The sequence below is a fragment of the Ailuropoda melanoleuca genome, chromosome 8, assembly GCF_002007445.2.
Source record: "Ailuropoda melanoleuca isolate Jingjing chromosome 8, ASM200744v2, whole genome shotgun sequence".
Taxonomy (NCBI): Eukaryota; Metazoa; Chordata; class Mammalia; order Carnivora; family Ursidae; genus Ailuropoda; species Ailuropoda melanoleuca.
The window spans coordinates 35,107,742-35,121,281 of NC_048225.1; the positions used below are offsets into that span (position 1 = coordinate 35,107,742).

Below are 13,540 nucleotides of genomic sequence, written 5' to 3' on the forward strand. Positions count from 1 at the left end.
GAAACTATGTGATGACACATTTGTGTTAAAGTTGCTGAGCTGTGGTAATTTGTTAAGGCAGCAAGAAAGCTAATACAGATGGCAACTTCTGGGAACAAATATATTTCAAAGTAGCCAGGGCAAAGGATGTATGGGTAAGGAAGAACAGAAGAGAAGATAGGGATGAAATTGGTAAGGCAGATAGAGTCCAGATTAAAAAAAAAATCTAGGACTTTGTCATGTAAGCCATGGAGAGGTGCTAAAATTTGTTTAAAGTAGGAGAGATGATGGCAGGAATGTTGTTTAAATGGGGATGAGAGGGAGACCACAGGCTAAGCAATCATTTAGAAGTATATCACAATTACCTATGTGATAGATGATGAGACTCTGAACAAAAGCAACGAGAATGAAGAGATAAAACAAATAAATCTTTGGGATATTTCAGAGGCAAAAATACTGATTTTTGGCTTCTGACTGATACTGGATATGACAGAGCAGTCCTAGATTTCTCAAAGTATCTATTAGCCTGGATGATTTGGTGGACGATACTGTTTAATCAGCGAACAGAAGAAAAGTGCTGTACTTTGAGGTGGTTAAAAATAGGAAAGGGGTGGGGCGCCTGGGTGGCACAGTGGTTGGGCGCCTGCCTTCGGCTCAGGGCGTGATCCTGGCGTTGTGGGATCGAGCCCCACATCAGGCTCCTCCGCTATGAGCCTGCTTCTTCCTCTCCCACTCCCCCTGCTTGTGTTCCCTCTCTCGCTGGCTGTCTCTCTGTCAAATAAATAAATAAAATCTTTAAAAATAAAAAAAAAAATAGGAAAGGGGAAATAGATACTCCTCTTTGTTTTTTTGAGAGAGAGAGTGAGCATGTGTGTGAGCGGGGGGTAGGGTGAGGGTGGAAAACAGGGAGAGAGAGAATCTAGACTATGAGATCATGACCTGAGCGGAGATCAAGAGTTGGACGCTTAACTGACTTAAGCCACCCAGGTGCCACGCCCCTAATTTTAAAACACATGGAAGACAAGAGTTTTAGAGCAGTGGATAAACAAACAAACAAAAAAACCATCTATTTTCTTAGGCTCTATTACCTCTGCTGTTACTTTCCGGATAAGCAAATGTAGGCTTGTTTGGGGAGCGTCGTAGATCACTATTAAGGAAAGGCTTATCAGGTGGATATACTACATATGGAGATGAGGAATGGCGAACCATACTTCCATTAGACCTTGAAGGCTCGACTAAGATGTTCTGAAAAATAAAAATATAGAAATTACCTTTCAAAATTTTAAACTGCAAATGGGATGTAAATACACACACTTACACAAGCGCACGCAAACACACTATTTATTCCTGACTCAGAATTGTATTGCTCATGTTCCACCGATAGAGATGACAGAAAAAAATAGAGCCCACTGACGATACACAACACAATTCGATCATGACTTAAAAAAAAATAAAACTTTTCAAGTGTTTCTTATGTGTCTAAATATAGCCATATGCCAGACACTGTAAAAAGGAAATAATTTTCAAACAACTTGAATAGAAATGCTGCACAGAAATACTTAAATATGATACTCATAATAAATTTAGTATGTTTTACTTAAAAATACGTAGTGTAAAATATACAGACACTGTGGTATACAGAAAGAAAGGCATAGTTCTTGCTTCAAAAAATTTATGCTTTAAGAAAAAGAGGTAGGAGGGGGGCAATTAGAAATATCAAATACCCAAATATAAAATTTTATTTCCACACAAACACCGTTCTGTTATGAATGAGATTCTGTTCAATTAGGGATTATGTTCCACATGACTTCAGTTGCAGGGGATGCTAACTGTAGCATTTTGTTAGTTGTAGATGACTTCCTATCAGTATAGAGACCTAGAGTGGGGCAAGTAATGGAGAAACTGAAAGCTAAGGTGGAAGATACAATTGCTTGCTGTTCAAAATTCTATTTTTCTGGGGCACTTGGGTGGCACAGCGATTGAGCGTCTGCCTTTGGCTCAGGGTGTGATCCTGGCGTTATGGGATCGAGCCCCACATCAGGCTCCTCCGCTATGAGCCTGCTTCTTCCTCTCCCTCCCCCTGCTTGTGTTCCCTCTCTCGCTGGCTGTCTCTATCTCTGTCGAATAAATAAATAAAATCTTTAAAAAAAAATTCTATTTTTCTTATTCAAATAACCACAGCAAAATAAGTTTTCAACTCTTACCTTTGGAGAACTACACTATACAGCACAGAATAATCTGTGTCCAGAAAAGTACAAAGGGACAAAGAATATTTACAATAATGGTAAACAACTTCCTGGAATAAACAAAGGCAATCAAGAAAACCACACTGTATCTAAATCTTAATAAAAATCAAAGACTGTTTCCATGTAAAACCATGCAATTTTCCAACTGATTTAAGAAAGCAAATACAAAAACACAAACTAATGGCTATGAAAACTAAAGAAGAGAGTAAAGAAAAAGATAGGGTAAGTCTCAAAGTGGTACTCAAGTAAATCGATGTTAAGTCAATAGTAAGTGTGTTCATTCATATGCAACAGGACTAAGAGTTGGCATTTTTCAAACTTTTTGTTTGGCAAGCTGACATCAGGTTTTTGGAGGTGGCTGGGAAATAGGGTGAGTTTTTAATTCTTAAAATATATTACACTGCCAAAGCTCTTAAAAGCACTGTGAATTATCACTTAGGTTAATTTCAATATGATTTTTCCACAGAGAACCTTAGGTCTTCATACAACCTACTAGAATCCTATCATTTAACAACTACCATTCGAAGTAACTGGCTAGGAAGTTATGTAGGAACATAAAACACCTGCAGATTTACATATGATTTTCAAAACAATTTTTATTAGAATTACTGAATACTGCAGACATTAACAGGACTATGCATAAACAATTTACCCTCAAAAAACCCAAACCAAAACAAAATGAAAATAAACCACCTTCATTAAATTCACTGCCTGCTAGCTCTTGTAACTATCAGTTCAAAATTTGTCCTTTTTGAAAGCTTTCTCCAAAGCCAACAGGTACATGAAAAGATGTTCAACATTCATTAGCCATTAGGGAAATGCAAATTAAAACCACAATGAGAGGGGCACCTTGGTGGCTCAGCTGGTTAACCATCTGCCTCCTGGCTCAGGTCATGATCCCAGGATCCTGGCTCCCTGCTCATCGGGGAGCCTGTTTCTCCCTCTCCCTCTGCCTGCTATTCCCCCCGCTTGTGGGCTCTCTCTCTCTGTTAAATAGGTAAATTTTTAAAAATTGCTTTAAAACCACAATGAGAGACCATCTCACACCTGTTAAGATTAACCATCATCGAAAAGACAAGAGATTACAAAAGCTGGCATGGATGCAGAGGAAAGGGAACCCCTTGTACACTGTTCATGGAATTGTAAATTGATACAGCCACTATAGAAAACAGTATGGAGGATCCTCAAAAAATTAGAAATAGAATTATGATATAATCTAGCAACTGGAGATCTACTTCTGGGTATATATCCAAAAGAAATGAAAACACTAACTTGAAGAGATATCTGCACCTCCATATTCAGATCATAGCAGCATTACTTAAAAGAGCCAAGACAAGGAAGCAATGTATGTCCATCGACGGATGAATGGATAAAGAAGCTGTGGCATATACAATGGAATATTATTCAGCTATAAAAAACAAGTAACCTTGCCACTTGCAAAAGCATAGCTGGACCCTGAACGCATTATGCTAAATGAAGTCACATAGAGAAAGACAAATACTGTATGAACTCACTTACATGTGGAATCTAAAACAAACAAAAAACCATACTCTATGGAAAAAGAGATCAGACTTGTGGTTGAGTTGAAAAATGGGGGAAAAGCGGAACTGGTGGAAGGTGGTCAAAAGGTACAAACTTCCAGTTTTAAGATAAATAAGTAGTAAGGATGTAATGTACAACATGACGACTACAGCCAACACTGCTGTATGATATATAAGGGAGTTGTGAAGGCAGGATATCCTAAAAGTTCTCATTACAAGGAAAAAAGTTCTTTTTCTTTTCTTTGTATTCATATGAGAAGATGAATGTTAACTAATTATATGTTAATCAAGCCATCATGCTGTATGCCCTAAATCTGGACCGTGATATATGTCAATTATTTCTCAATAAACCTGGGGGGGAAGATTTGTCTTTCAACAAAATTTGTCACATATATATCAAAATATTGCTTAGGCTGACTCAGCAAATTATGAAAATCTATGTAAAAATCTAAGCTACAATGAGATTTTTTTTTTTTGAAAAGCCATTCTAAATGTATTCCATTTTCCAAGTCAGCCATCTCATTTTGAATGTTTGGGTTTAAGCAATGAAAGTCATTGTTATTTCAAATGTGTTGGGTCAGTGTCCTCATTTGCCACCAGCAGTTTAAAGCACGAGATGAATACTTTATAAAGCAAAAGCAAAACAGAAAATAAAATGGACTTGTAAAAATTATTTACAAGAATTATTTTGAAATAAAATTAAACCAAGAAATACAGAACTGGCAACCCTTAACATATACATACAAATGTATCTAATAAAAACAGTAAGAGGATAAAATGTGGTATGTACATATTATTCAGCCTTAAGGAGGGAAATCCCATTACATGGGACATAATGGATAAACCTTGAGGACATTATGCTTAGTGAAATGAGCTAGTCAAAAAAGACAAATACTTTATGATTCTACTTACATAAGGTGTCAAAGTCATAGAAACTGAAAGCAGAATGTTGGTTACTGGGGCAGGGGAGATTGCCAAGGAGAGTTGTTTAATGGAGAGAGAGTTCTGTAAGATGAAAAAGTCTGGAGATGTTTCACCACAATATTATTATACTTAACATTACTGAACCATACACTTAAAAATGGTTAAGATGGCAAAGAGTTAGGTAAACACCTAAGAATAATAATAGAGCAAGAAAAAAACAGTATGTGTTCTTAATAGCCAGGTCTTTCCAAGTGAGAAAAACAATTGGGGATAAGTTATTAGCTTCAGGGATAAGAAAAGTAAATTTTTAACAGTTGGGAAGAACTACAGAAACAATCCAATATACGCTCCTTGTTTTACAAGAGGAAAAGGAGGTTCAAAACACTAGACTTGCCTACCTACCTCACCCCCACTCCAATCTCACCCTCTATAGACTCAGAGGTGGTTAACTGAACAATTAACTAGTTCTCAAAAGAGAACCACCAGCTTACCTACTACACCTGTTCTCATACATTTTGCCTTCCCTCCCCTGAAATAAGGAATAAGGTTTGTTTAAAGTTTGTTTAAAGGACCGATCTCCTCCTACTTGCTCAAAGTTTTGGTTCCCATAAAATCCCTTCCACTCCTGATGCTATTTCACTCCACTAGATCTTTCACATCATCAAGGACAAAACAAACAAAAACTTTCCTGAACTTTAGGATTCTCCTCCAGTGCCTGTCTCATTTCTCAGCACTTACAACAAAGGCTTAAAATAATTCTAACTGCTGCTGCCTCTTAGTCCCCTCACTTCCTACCCTCTCCAATCAGACTTGAGTCTTCACCAATTCAGAGAAACAGCTCATCAAGCTCACCAGTGATTTTTACACTGCTGAATTCGGTGACCCCCAGAAGCATGTGATACAGATCACTTCATCCCAACACTTTCCTTAGAAGATGGAGCACACTCTGGTTTTCCTAACAATACAGGCCTCTTCCTAAGAATCTCCTTGGCTCTCTTCTTCCTCTAAATGCTGAAGTGCCCCAAAGCTTAGTCCTTCTACTTATGGTTTTCTTCTACATGAATTCCTTTGGTCTCATCAACTCCCAGGGATCCCAGCTTTTACTTGCTGAGACTTCCAAGTTTAAATATGGAATCCAGAGCTCTTTTGCGCTCTTACTCTATATTCAAATTAACCCTCCTACTCATTATTTCCACTTGGATGGGCACCTCAAATTTTACATGCCTATAACAAATTCTTGAACTAACTCCCAAAACCTGCTCCTCTCCCAGCATACCACAACAACTGGCACCACTATGCACTCAACTGCTCAGGTCAAAACACTTGGATGAAGTCATTTCTCATACACCCCATGTCCAATTTTTCAGTATCTTGTTGGGCCTCTGTCTTCAAAGTATCTCCAGAAACTCTCCAATTTTTCATTAATTCCACTACGAATGCCCTGGTTGACATTACTGTGATCTGTTGTCTGGACTGCATTAATAGCCTTCTAATCACTCTTGTTCTCATCCCCTTAGTCTGTCTCCAAGTAGTAAGAGTTATGATAGTTAAAAAAAAAAAAAAAGTATATTAGAGTAATACCCCTAATTAAAACCCTCCAATAGATTTCCATCACAGAATGGAATCCAAAATTCTCGCCATGGCTTATGCACTGAGAGAGAGAGAGAGCAAGCACGCACGCGCAAGAGTGCATGTGCACGCAAACGAGCAGGGGGAGGGGCAGAGGGAGAGGGAGAATCTCCTGCAGGCTCTGCACTGAGCGTACAGTCTGATGTGGGGCTCGATCTCACCACCTGAGATCATGACCTGAGCTGAAATTAAGAGTCGGAAGCTCAACTGACTGAGCCACCCAGGTGCCTCCTTACCATGGCTTTTATGGCCCCACATACCTGACTGACCTCAGGCTAACTCTGACTTCATTCTCTCCCACTCTTTCTCCACACCCTTCTGCCCCCTCATTATTTCCCAGCTATACTAACCAACTTTTGGATTTCTAAAATGCAAAGTACACTGTTTTCCTTTGCTAGATTTATCTGCCTGGAAAGCTCCCTTCCTCATGCCACTCAGTCATCTGCTCCAAAGTCTTGTCAGTAAGGCTTTCCCTGACTACCATCCCTAAAGTAGCACCTTTCTGTCACTCTGAAGCCTTTATTCTTTTAAAAAAAAAATGCTTATTCCTACTTGATATATTTAGTATCTCTATGCCATGTGAATTAAAAAAAAAAAAAAACAGTTTTTGTCCTTGGTTCCTGACACAGAGATTCAAAAACTCTGGGAATTTGTAAAGTGGTAAGTGTCTTTGTTATACCAATAGTGCACTGGGCCCCCTAGATAGCTTCAGGAATAGGGCTGGTAGCCAGAAAAGCCAAGTAAGTGGTTAGTGTTAGAAATTTCAGCCCCACACCCTGACCTCAGGAGAAGGGAGGGGCTGGAGACTGAGTTCAATTACTAATGCCAATAATTGAATAAATCACAAGTACATGATGAAACCTTCATAAAAACTCTTTAACAATGAAATTCCAGGAGCATCCAGAGTGGTCATGAAAGACCCTTTATATCTGGCCCTATGTGTCTCTTCCATTTGGCTGTTTCTGAGTTCTTAAAAAAAAAAAAAAAAAAAAACTAACTGTAAGCATAACTCACTTTCCTGAGTTTTGTGAGTCATTCTAGCAAATTAATAAATGTGAGGAGAGTGTGTCATGGGAACGCCTTCATTTGTCGTTGACTGGGCAGAAGTGCAAAAACTTACCTTCAGGACACCTGGGACTGAAGCAGGGGCAGTTATGTGGGACCTAGCCCCTTAACCTGTGGGACCTGCACTATCTTCAACTAATTAGCAGCAGAATCAAATAGATTGTAGGACACCCAGTTAACACAGGAGAATTGATGTTAGAAAAACATAGTCATCCCCACTAAAGTTCCAATTAAAACACTCGATAATGATATTTAATAAATCTGTTGAATTAATTATATAATTCCTCTGCAAAACAGGAAAACTGCACATTGTCCATAAAATTGAATTATTCCATTCAAGTATATAAATTATAAAATTACAAGCATATATTTATAAAATATAAATTACAAAATACAATTTCCTTTAAACCAAACAACAACAAAGAGCACAAACGTCATAGAAAGACTGTGCAGAAAGGATTAACATAGCAGACATTCAACTGCTATACTTAAAAGATGTCTGCTTACAAGGCTGATTCTTGGCTGGTATCTGGGAACTTGAATTTTGAGAAGGTTCCAACTACTGTCACCATGACTGTGAGCAGTCCCCAGGACCAGACCAAGGTTCGATGATTTGCTAGAAGGGCTGACAGGACTCAGCATATAGTTATACTCATCACTAGGATTTATTACAGCAAAAGGATACAAAGCAAAAATCAGGAAAAGCAAAAGACCCATGGGGGTGAAGTCCATAAGATATCAGGCACAAGCTTTCAAAATTCCTCTCTAGCTGCTTACAGGATATGCTTAATTCCTCCAGCAACTAATAGTGACAACTTTTGTGAAGTGTTTTCTACCAAGGCTCCTTTGACTCAGTGGCCAAAGTTTTCATTGGGGGCTGGTTACATTCCTGACTCCCAGAAAGAAAGCAGGTGTTCAGCATAAACCACACTGTTTGTACAGTTTAGGCAGAGTGAGGTACTCATCATTTAAAGTTTTGTATTAGTGTAAGAAATTGTTCACCATTTAAGTCCACAGCTGCCTACCAAGAGCTAACCCTGACAATCGTCCTTTCTAAAGATAGCAGCCATCTGAAATGATAGATTTCAAGTGAATTCTTCTTGCTTTCATGGGTACCTGAGAACTACTGAAGGGCAAAGGATCTTTCAAGCAGAATTAGGCTCCCCCATATGCATGTAATATATACACATGCAAAATAAAAATAAAACAACCCACAAACCTCAAACTTGCATGGTACTTTACAATTTACAATTTCCATTATCTCAGTTGATCCTCACAACAATCCTGACAAGTAAGAAAGTATCTACACTTAAGAGTTCAGAAAAATATATTTGGGATTTTTCAGAACAGTAAATATAGAATCTTTGATTTGTCACCTTATTTTTTCCAAGCACATTCATATTCTTTTAGTTATTACAAAAGCCCCCGAAGGAAGCATAGCAAATACTATTGTCCCCATTTTGTAGGTGAAAAAAACAGGCTAAGATAACTTAAACCATTTGCTTAAGGTCTCAGAGCTACTTAGCCCGAGTCTAACTCCTAATCAGTAAGCTTTCCAAGACCCCAAGCATTCAATAAATATTTTTCCACCTAAAATGATATGATTCTAAGAGAAACTTTCAGGATTAAAGGCAAAATGTTTAGTCTGATGACTTTCTTCCCTGGTAACATTAGTTCCTACTTAGGAACACTTACGATTCAAGTATTTATTGAACATCTCTGTGTATGGCACTGCATTAAGTATAAAGGATGATAAGAAACGTGTATTACTTGCCTTCTTTTCAAATGAAATGTGCAACATGGCTGGAAGAAATCAGGTACATAAAAACTTAAATACAATTTAGCAAACAATACTCAACTATATAGAAAAAATAATACAGTATGATCAAAATGGGGTTATTCCAGGAATATTTAAGACTGAGTGAACATTAGAACATCCATTTCACTTTTATGTGAAAATCCGTATCATCATCAACAAATGCAAAAAAGTAATCAATAAAATTCAATATCCAGCCATTATTAAAGAACTATTTTCTTACAGTAATAAGAAAATTTGCAAAAACACATGACAAATATTTAATGGTACAAAATTTAAAAAATTCCTTTTAAATTCAGAAATAAGGCAAAGATATCTGCAGGGCAACTTCTAGTCAATGTTGTGTTGCATTTTGTAGCCTGCATATTAAGATAAAGAAAGGAAGTAATAAATGTTAAGACTGAAAACAAAGCATCAAACTTTCACAGGTTATTATCACCTAAATAGAAAATACCAAAGAATCCTCAATTATTAGAATTAGAGTTTAGGACAAATTGCTGAGTAAAATTAATATGAAAGAATGTATAATAGTTCTGTATACCAGCTAGGAAATGCAACTTATGAAAACATATAAAAAATAAACTAAAAATAAATTTAATAAATGATGTACAAGGCCTGAAATTATCAAATTTTACTGAAAAATGTTTAAGTTCAAAAAAACTGGAGTAACAAGACACAGAGAGAAGCCTCAGTATCGTAAAGGCATTGGTTATTCCCAAATTGAACTGAAAATTCAATGTAGTTTCAATTGAAATTCCAATAGCAAATTTTATAATTTCTACTGAAGAACAGCAAAGGACCAAGAATAGCTAACATTTCTCTTGAAGGAACAAGGAAGACAGGCAGGTACTCTCTCAGAAATATAAAAAGGAGAATCATTAAGACAGTGAGTATAGGTACAGGGAGAGACAAATACAACCATGGAACAAAGAGCCCAGTAAAACAAACATACACATAGAGAAATATATTGATAGCTAGAAATGCAAACCATTGGGGAAAGATAAATTTAACAAGTAATGTTGGAGAAACTGTGCATCTTAAGTAGAAAGATTAAACTAGATCCCTACTTCACAGCACACAAATTAACTTCAAGCATATTAAGGACTTAAAAGGCCCAGCTTTAAAACTTGTAGAGAAAAATACATAAGAATGTCATTAATGGCCTTTGCTATAAGAATGTCCTAACCAAAGAGCACTAAACATAAAGACTTATAATAAATTTTACCCCATGAACATTAGGAACTCCCATCAAAAGATATCTTAGACAAGCGAAAGACAAGCCAAAGAGTAATTAGAATATGGCTAAACAGGCAAGCATTAACATCCAGAATACATAAAGAGTGACTATAAACCAACAGGAAAAGACAAAGACAAACAAAAGACACAAACAAGCATTTCATAGAAGAAAAACTATGAGTAAAGTTATGAAAAAGTAAAAGGTGCATCTTCTCCATTGATCAGGGGAGCACAAGTCAGAATAAGAACGGGATAGAATATCACACTCCCTTCTTGGCAAAAATTCAGAAGTGAGACAATACCACCTGTTCAAGAGGAGATGGATTAAAGGGACTGTTGGTGGGAATATACTGGTACAACTGCTTTGGAAAACAATTCAGCATCATCAAAGAAAGCCAAAGATGCACTCTCTATGACCCTGCCATTTCAATCATAGGTCTATCTGCTGAACTATTTTCTCTTTCCTCTTTTTTAAAAAAAAATGATAATGTCCTTAGTCACTAAACATATTCGACAACCCACCACCGAGTTGTAACCCACAGCCCCATTTGCAGTTAAAACCACTACTGCCCCTCTCAAATACTTCGGGTTTTGGGACCCCTTTACACTCTTAAAAATTACTGAAGACCCCAAAGAACTTTTTGTTCATGTGGGTTTTATCTAAATGTTAACATGTTTACTAATTTAAAAACAATACACCCCCATGATGTTACCGTAAATGTAATTTTTGAATGAAAAATAACTACATCCAAAAAAGTAATGAAAAGAGTCACTTTCTTTTTTTTAACACATTTTTACAGATCTCTTGAATTCTAAAAAGAAGGTTGCTGAATTCTTACATTTGCTTCTGTATTCACTCTGCTGGATATGCGATTTTGGTTGATACACAAGAAAATCTGGTCCCCTACAAAGTGGCTGGGCAAAGAAGGTAATTGTAGACCCTCTTGGGAGGGCCTCAGGGACTCTCAAAGGTCTTCAGACCATGCTTTGAAAACTGCTGCTTTAGAGAAATTTTTGCACTAGTGGAACATTTAGGGATGATCACAGAGAAATGTTTTTGAATGGCTGGCAAACTAGTGAACAACAAAACTGGCTCTGCCATTTACTAGTTGTGTAAACTTGACTTAACCCCTGTGCCTCATTTTGCTCATTCAAAAATGAAATAGTAATGAGCTAATATATGAAAAGCATTTAAAACTATGACTGCCAGATAATACTACAGATTCTATAATCTCAAAACATATGGGGGTGGTATGTATGAGAGAGAAAAGCAGGAAGATGCACGAAGGAGCATAAAGGTATTCACTTTATTATTCTCAAAGATAAATCTTTTATATACTTAGTATTAAAAAATTATGATATATTCATAAAATTTTTAAGAGAAAAAAATATGGAGCACATTACTTACAGGGCCTGGCTAAAAAGCCACAGAGACCAGTTAGGAGATTAGCTTAAGTCCAAAGTGACGTAAGATTTCTGACTATGGATACTGGGAAAATAAAAAAGGGCTGACGGGAAAGATATTCTTCTATTTCAACACTATGCTGCCTGTACTTCTATTTAATGTCACTGTGCCCAGTCACAGCTGCTTTCCTGAGGCTGCCACTCCTGAAAGAATACATAGCGATCACTCAGTACATGTTACCTGTTGTTACTATGTTACTCTTCTTGCTGCTGTTGCAAAAAATACTTTAAAAAAATCAATTTGCATGTATCACCTGCTTCCATCTTGTTCACATTTGAGATTTACATAGTAGCTGCTTTCTCAAAAAAGCTATTTGTGAATTTGCCTGTTAAATAACCTTGCCTAGTAAAAGCATCTCTATTTACTATACCAAGTTCCAAGCTGGGTTTATGAGTGTTGAATACATATGAATTGATTTTATATGAATTGTTAATACAACCCTAAAATGTGAATATGAGTAGCCTCTGAGTTTATGCTGTAGTTTTTAAAGATATTTTTGTGTTCTCTTATTTTATGATCAGCTGTTTGCTAAGCTAAAATGCTTTTTAAATTTTGTTGGAAATGCCAGACTTATTTCTGACAGGCCAGTTAAACTGAGCAGGGCCATTTCTTATACACTAATAAAGTAAATGCTTTCCTATTAAACACTCTAGGAAATTTATGCCCAGGCTACCTTAAGGAATAAGGGTTGACAGCACATCCCAGTACCACTGCTCAGCTAGGTGGACTTGGCAGAGTACAGCTCAATTAACATTTACAGGAGTATTTCTTGCTCAGTCTCCAAGTGCTAAGTTTTGAAAGCAGTGAAAAACCTTCTTCTCCCCTTTAAATTTAATTAATCACAACTCCTATATAATCTCATCCATCTACTTAGGGACACTTCCTCCTAACAGCTCCTCTTTTTATATTCCCTTTCACTGACCTAATTCCTGAATGAACTCTAAGTGCTTCATTCATTCCTTCTCTTCATCTTCCCTGACTGCTAGGCAAACTCCACTCCCATTCTGCAGAAACTCTGAGTTACTTCGGGCCTCGTTATCATAAACCTTAAGTCACCAAAAGCTGAAACCGAGGAAAACTGTCTTCCCCTAGATGACTCTGCCCTTAATGCTCCCTAAACTTCTCCCCCTTAATGTCTAGGACATAACTTTACTCTGATAGTTCCCTGTTTTCTTCCCTCACTATCCCACTTTTTTCACGTTTTTACCTACTTCCACAATTTATCTAACCCAACTCTACCAGCACACGACCTCTGCTCCTTCCTAATTATTTAGTTTCCTGAAAGTTCCTACTGTCTTGGCATATACCTAGAAATGCCTGTGATGCCTTTTTCTTCTTTTCAGTTCTTGTGACAAGCATTTACAATTCCTTCCCCACCCAGCTAGCGGGCTCCATCTTCCCTACTAGGAAACGATTTCTAGCCTACCCAAGAACTGCAAACCACTCACGACTACGTTATTCTAGTAGAGCAGCACTGATCAAACTGAACTGTGTAACAGCCTAATTACACGCAGTTTCTCCTCAGTGTCTGCTCCTTCAGCGCAGAGATTCTATTTCACTTACCTGTGTAATCTTAGAGCCTCAAAGTATGCCAAGCCCTCCGCCTTAGCTAAATGAAGATATAATAGCTCTCACTTAA

General features: G+C 37.2%; 1 protein-coding gene across 1 annotated transcript in view; it reads right to left on the reverse strand.

The window, feature by feature from the left end:
- The window catches only part of CEP57 (centrosomal protein 57), a 39,246-nt gene that overhangs the window by 24,576 nt on the left and 1,130 nt on the right, over window positions 1-13,540 (reverse strand). The window contains exon 2 of the mRNA XM_002925712.4: window positions 1,068-1,224. Within this exon, the coding sequence (XP_002925758.1) occupies window positions 1,068-1,224 (157 nt within the window). The remainder of the gene's footprint in view (window positions 1-1,067; window positions 1,225-13,540) is intronic.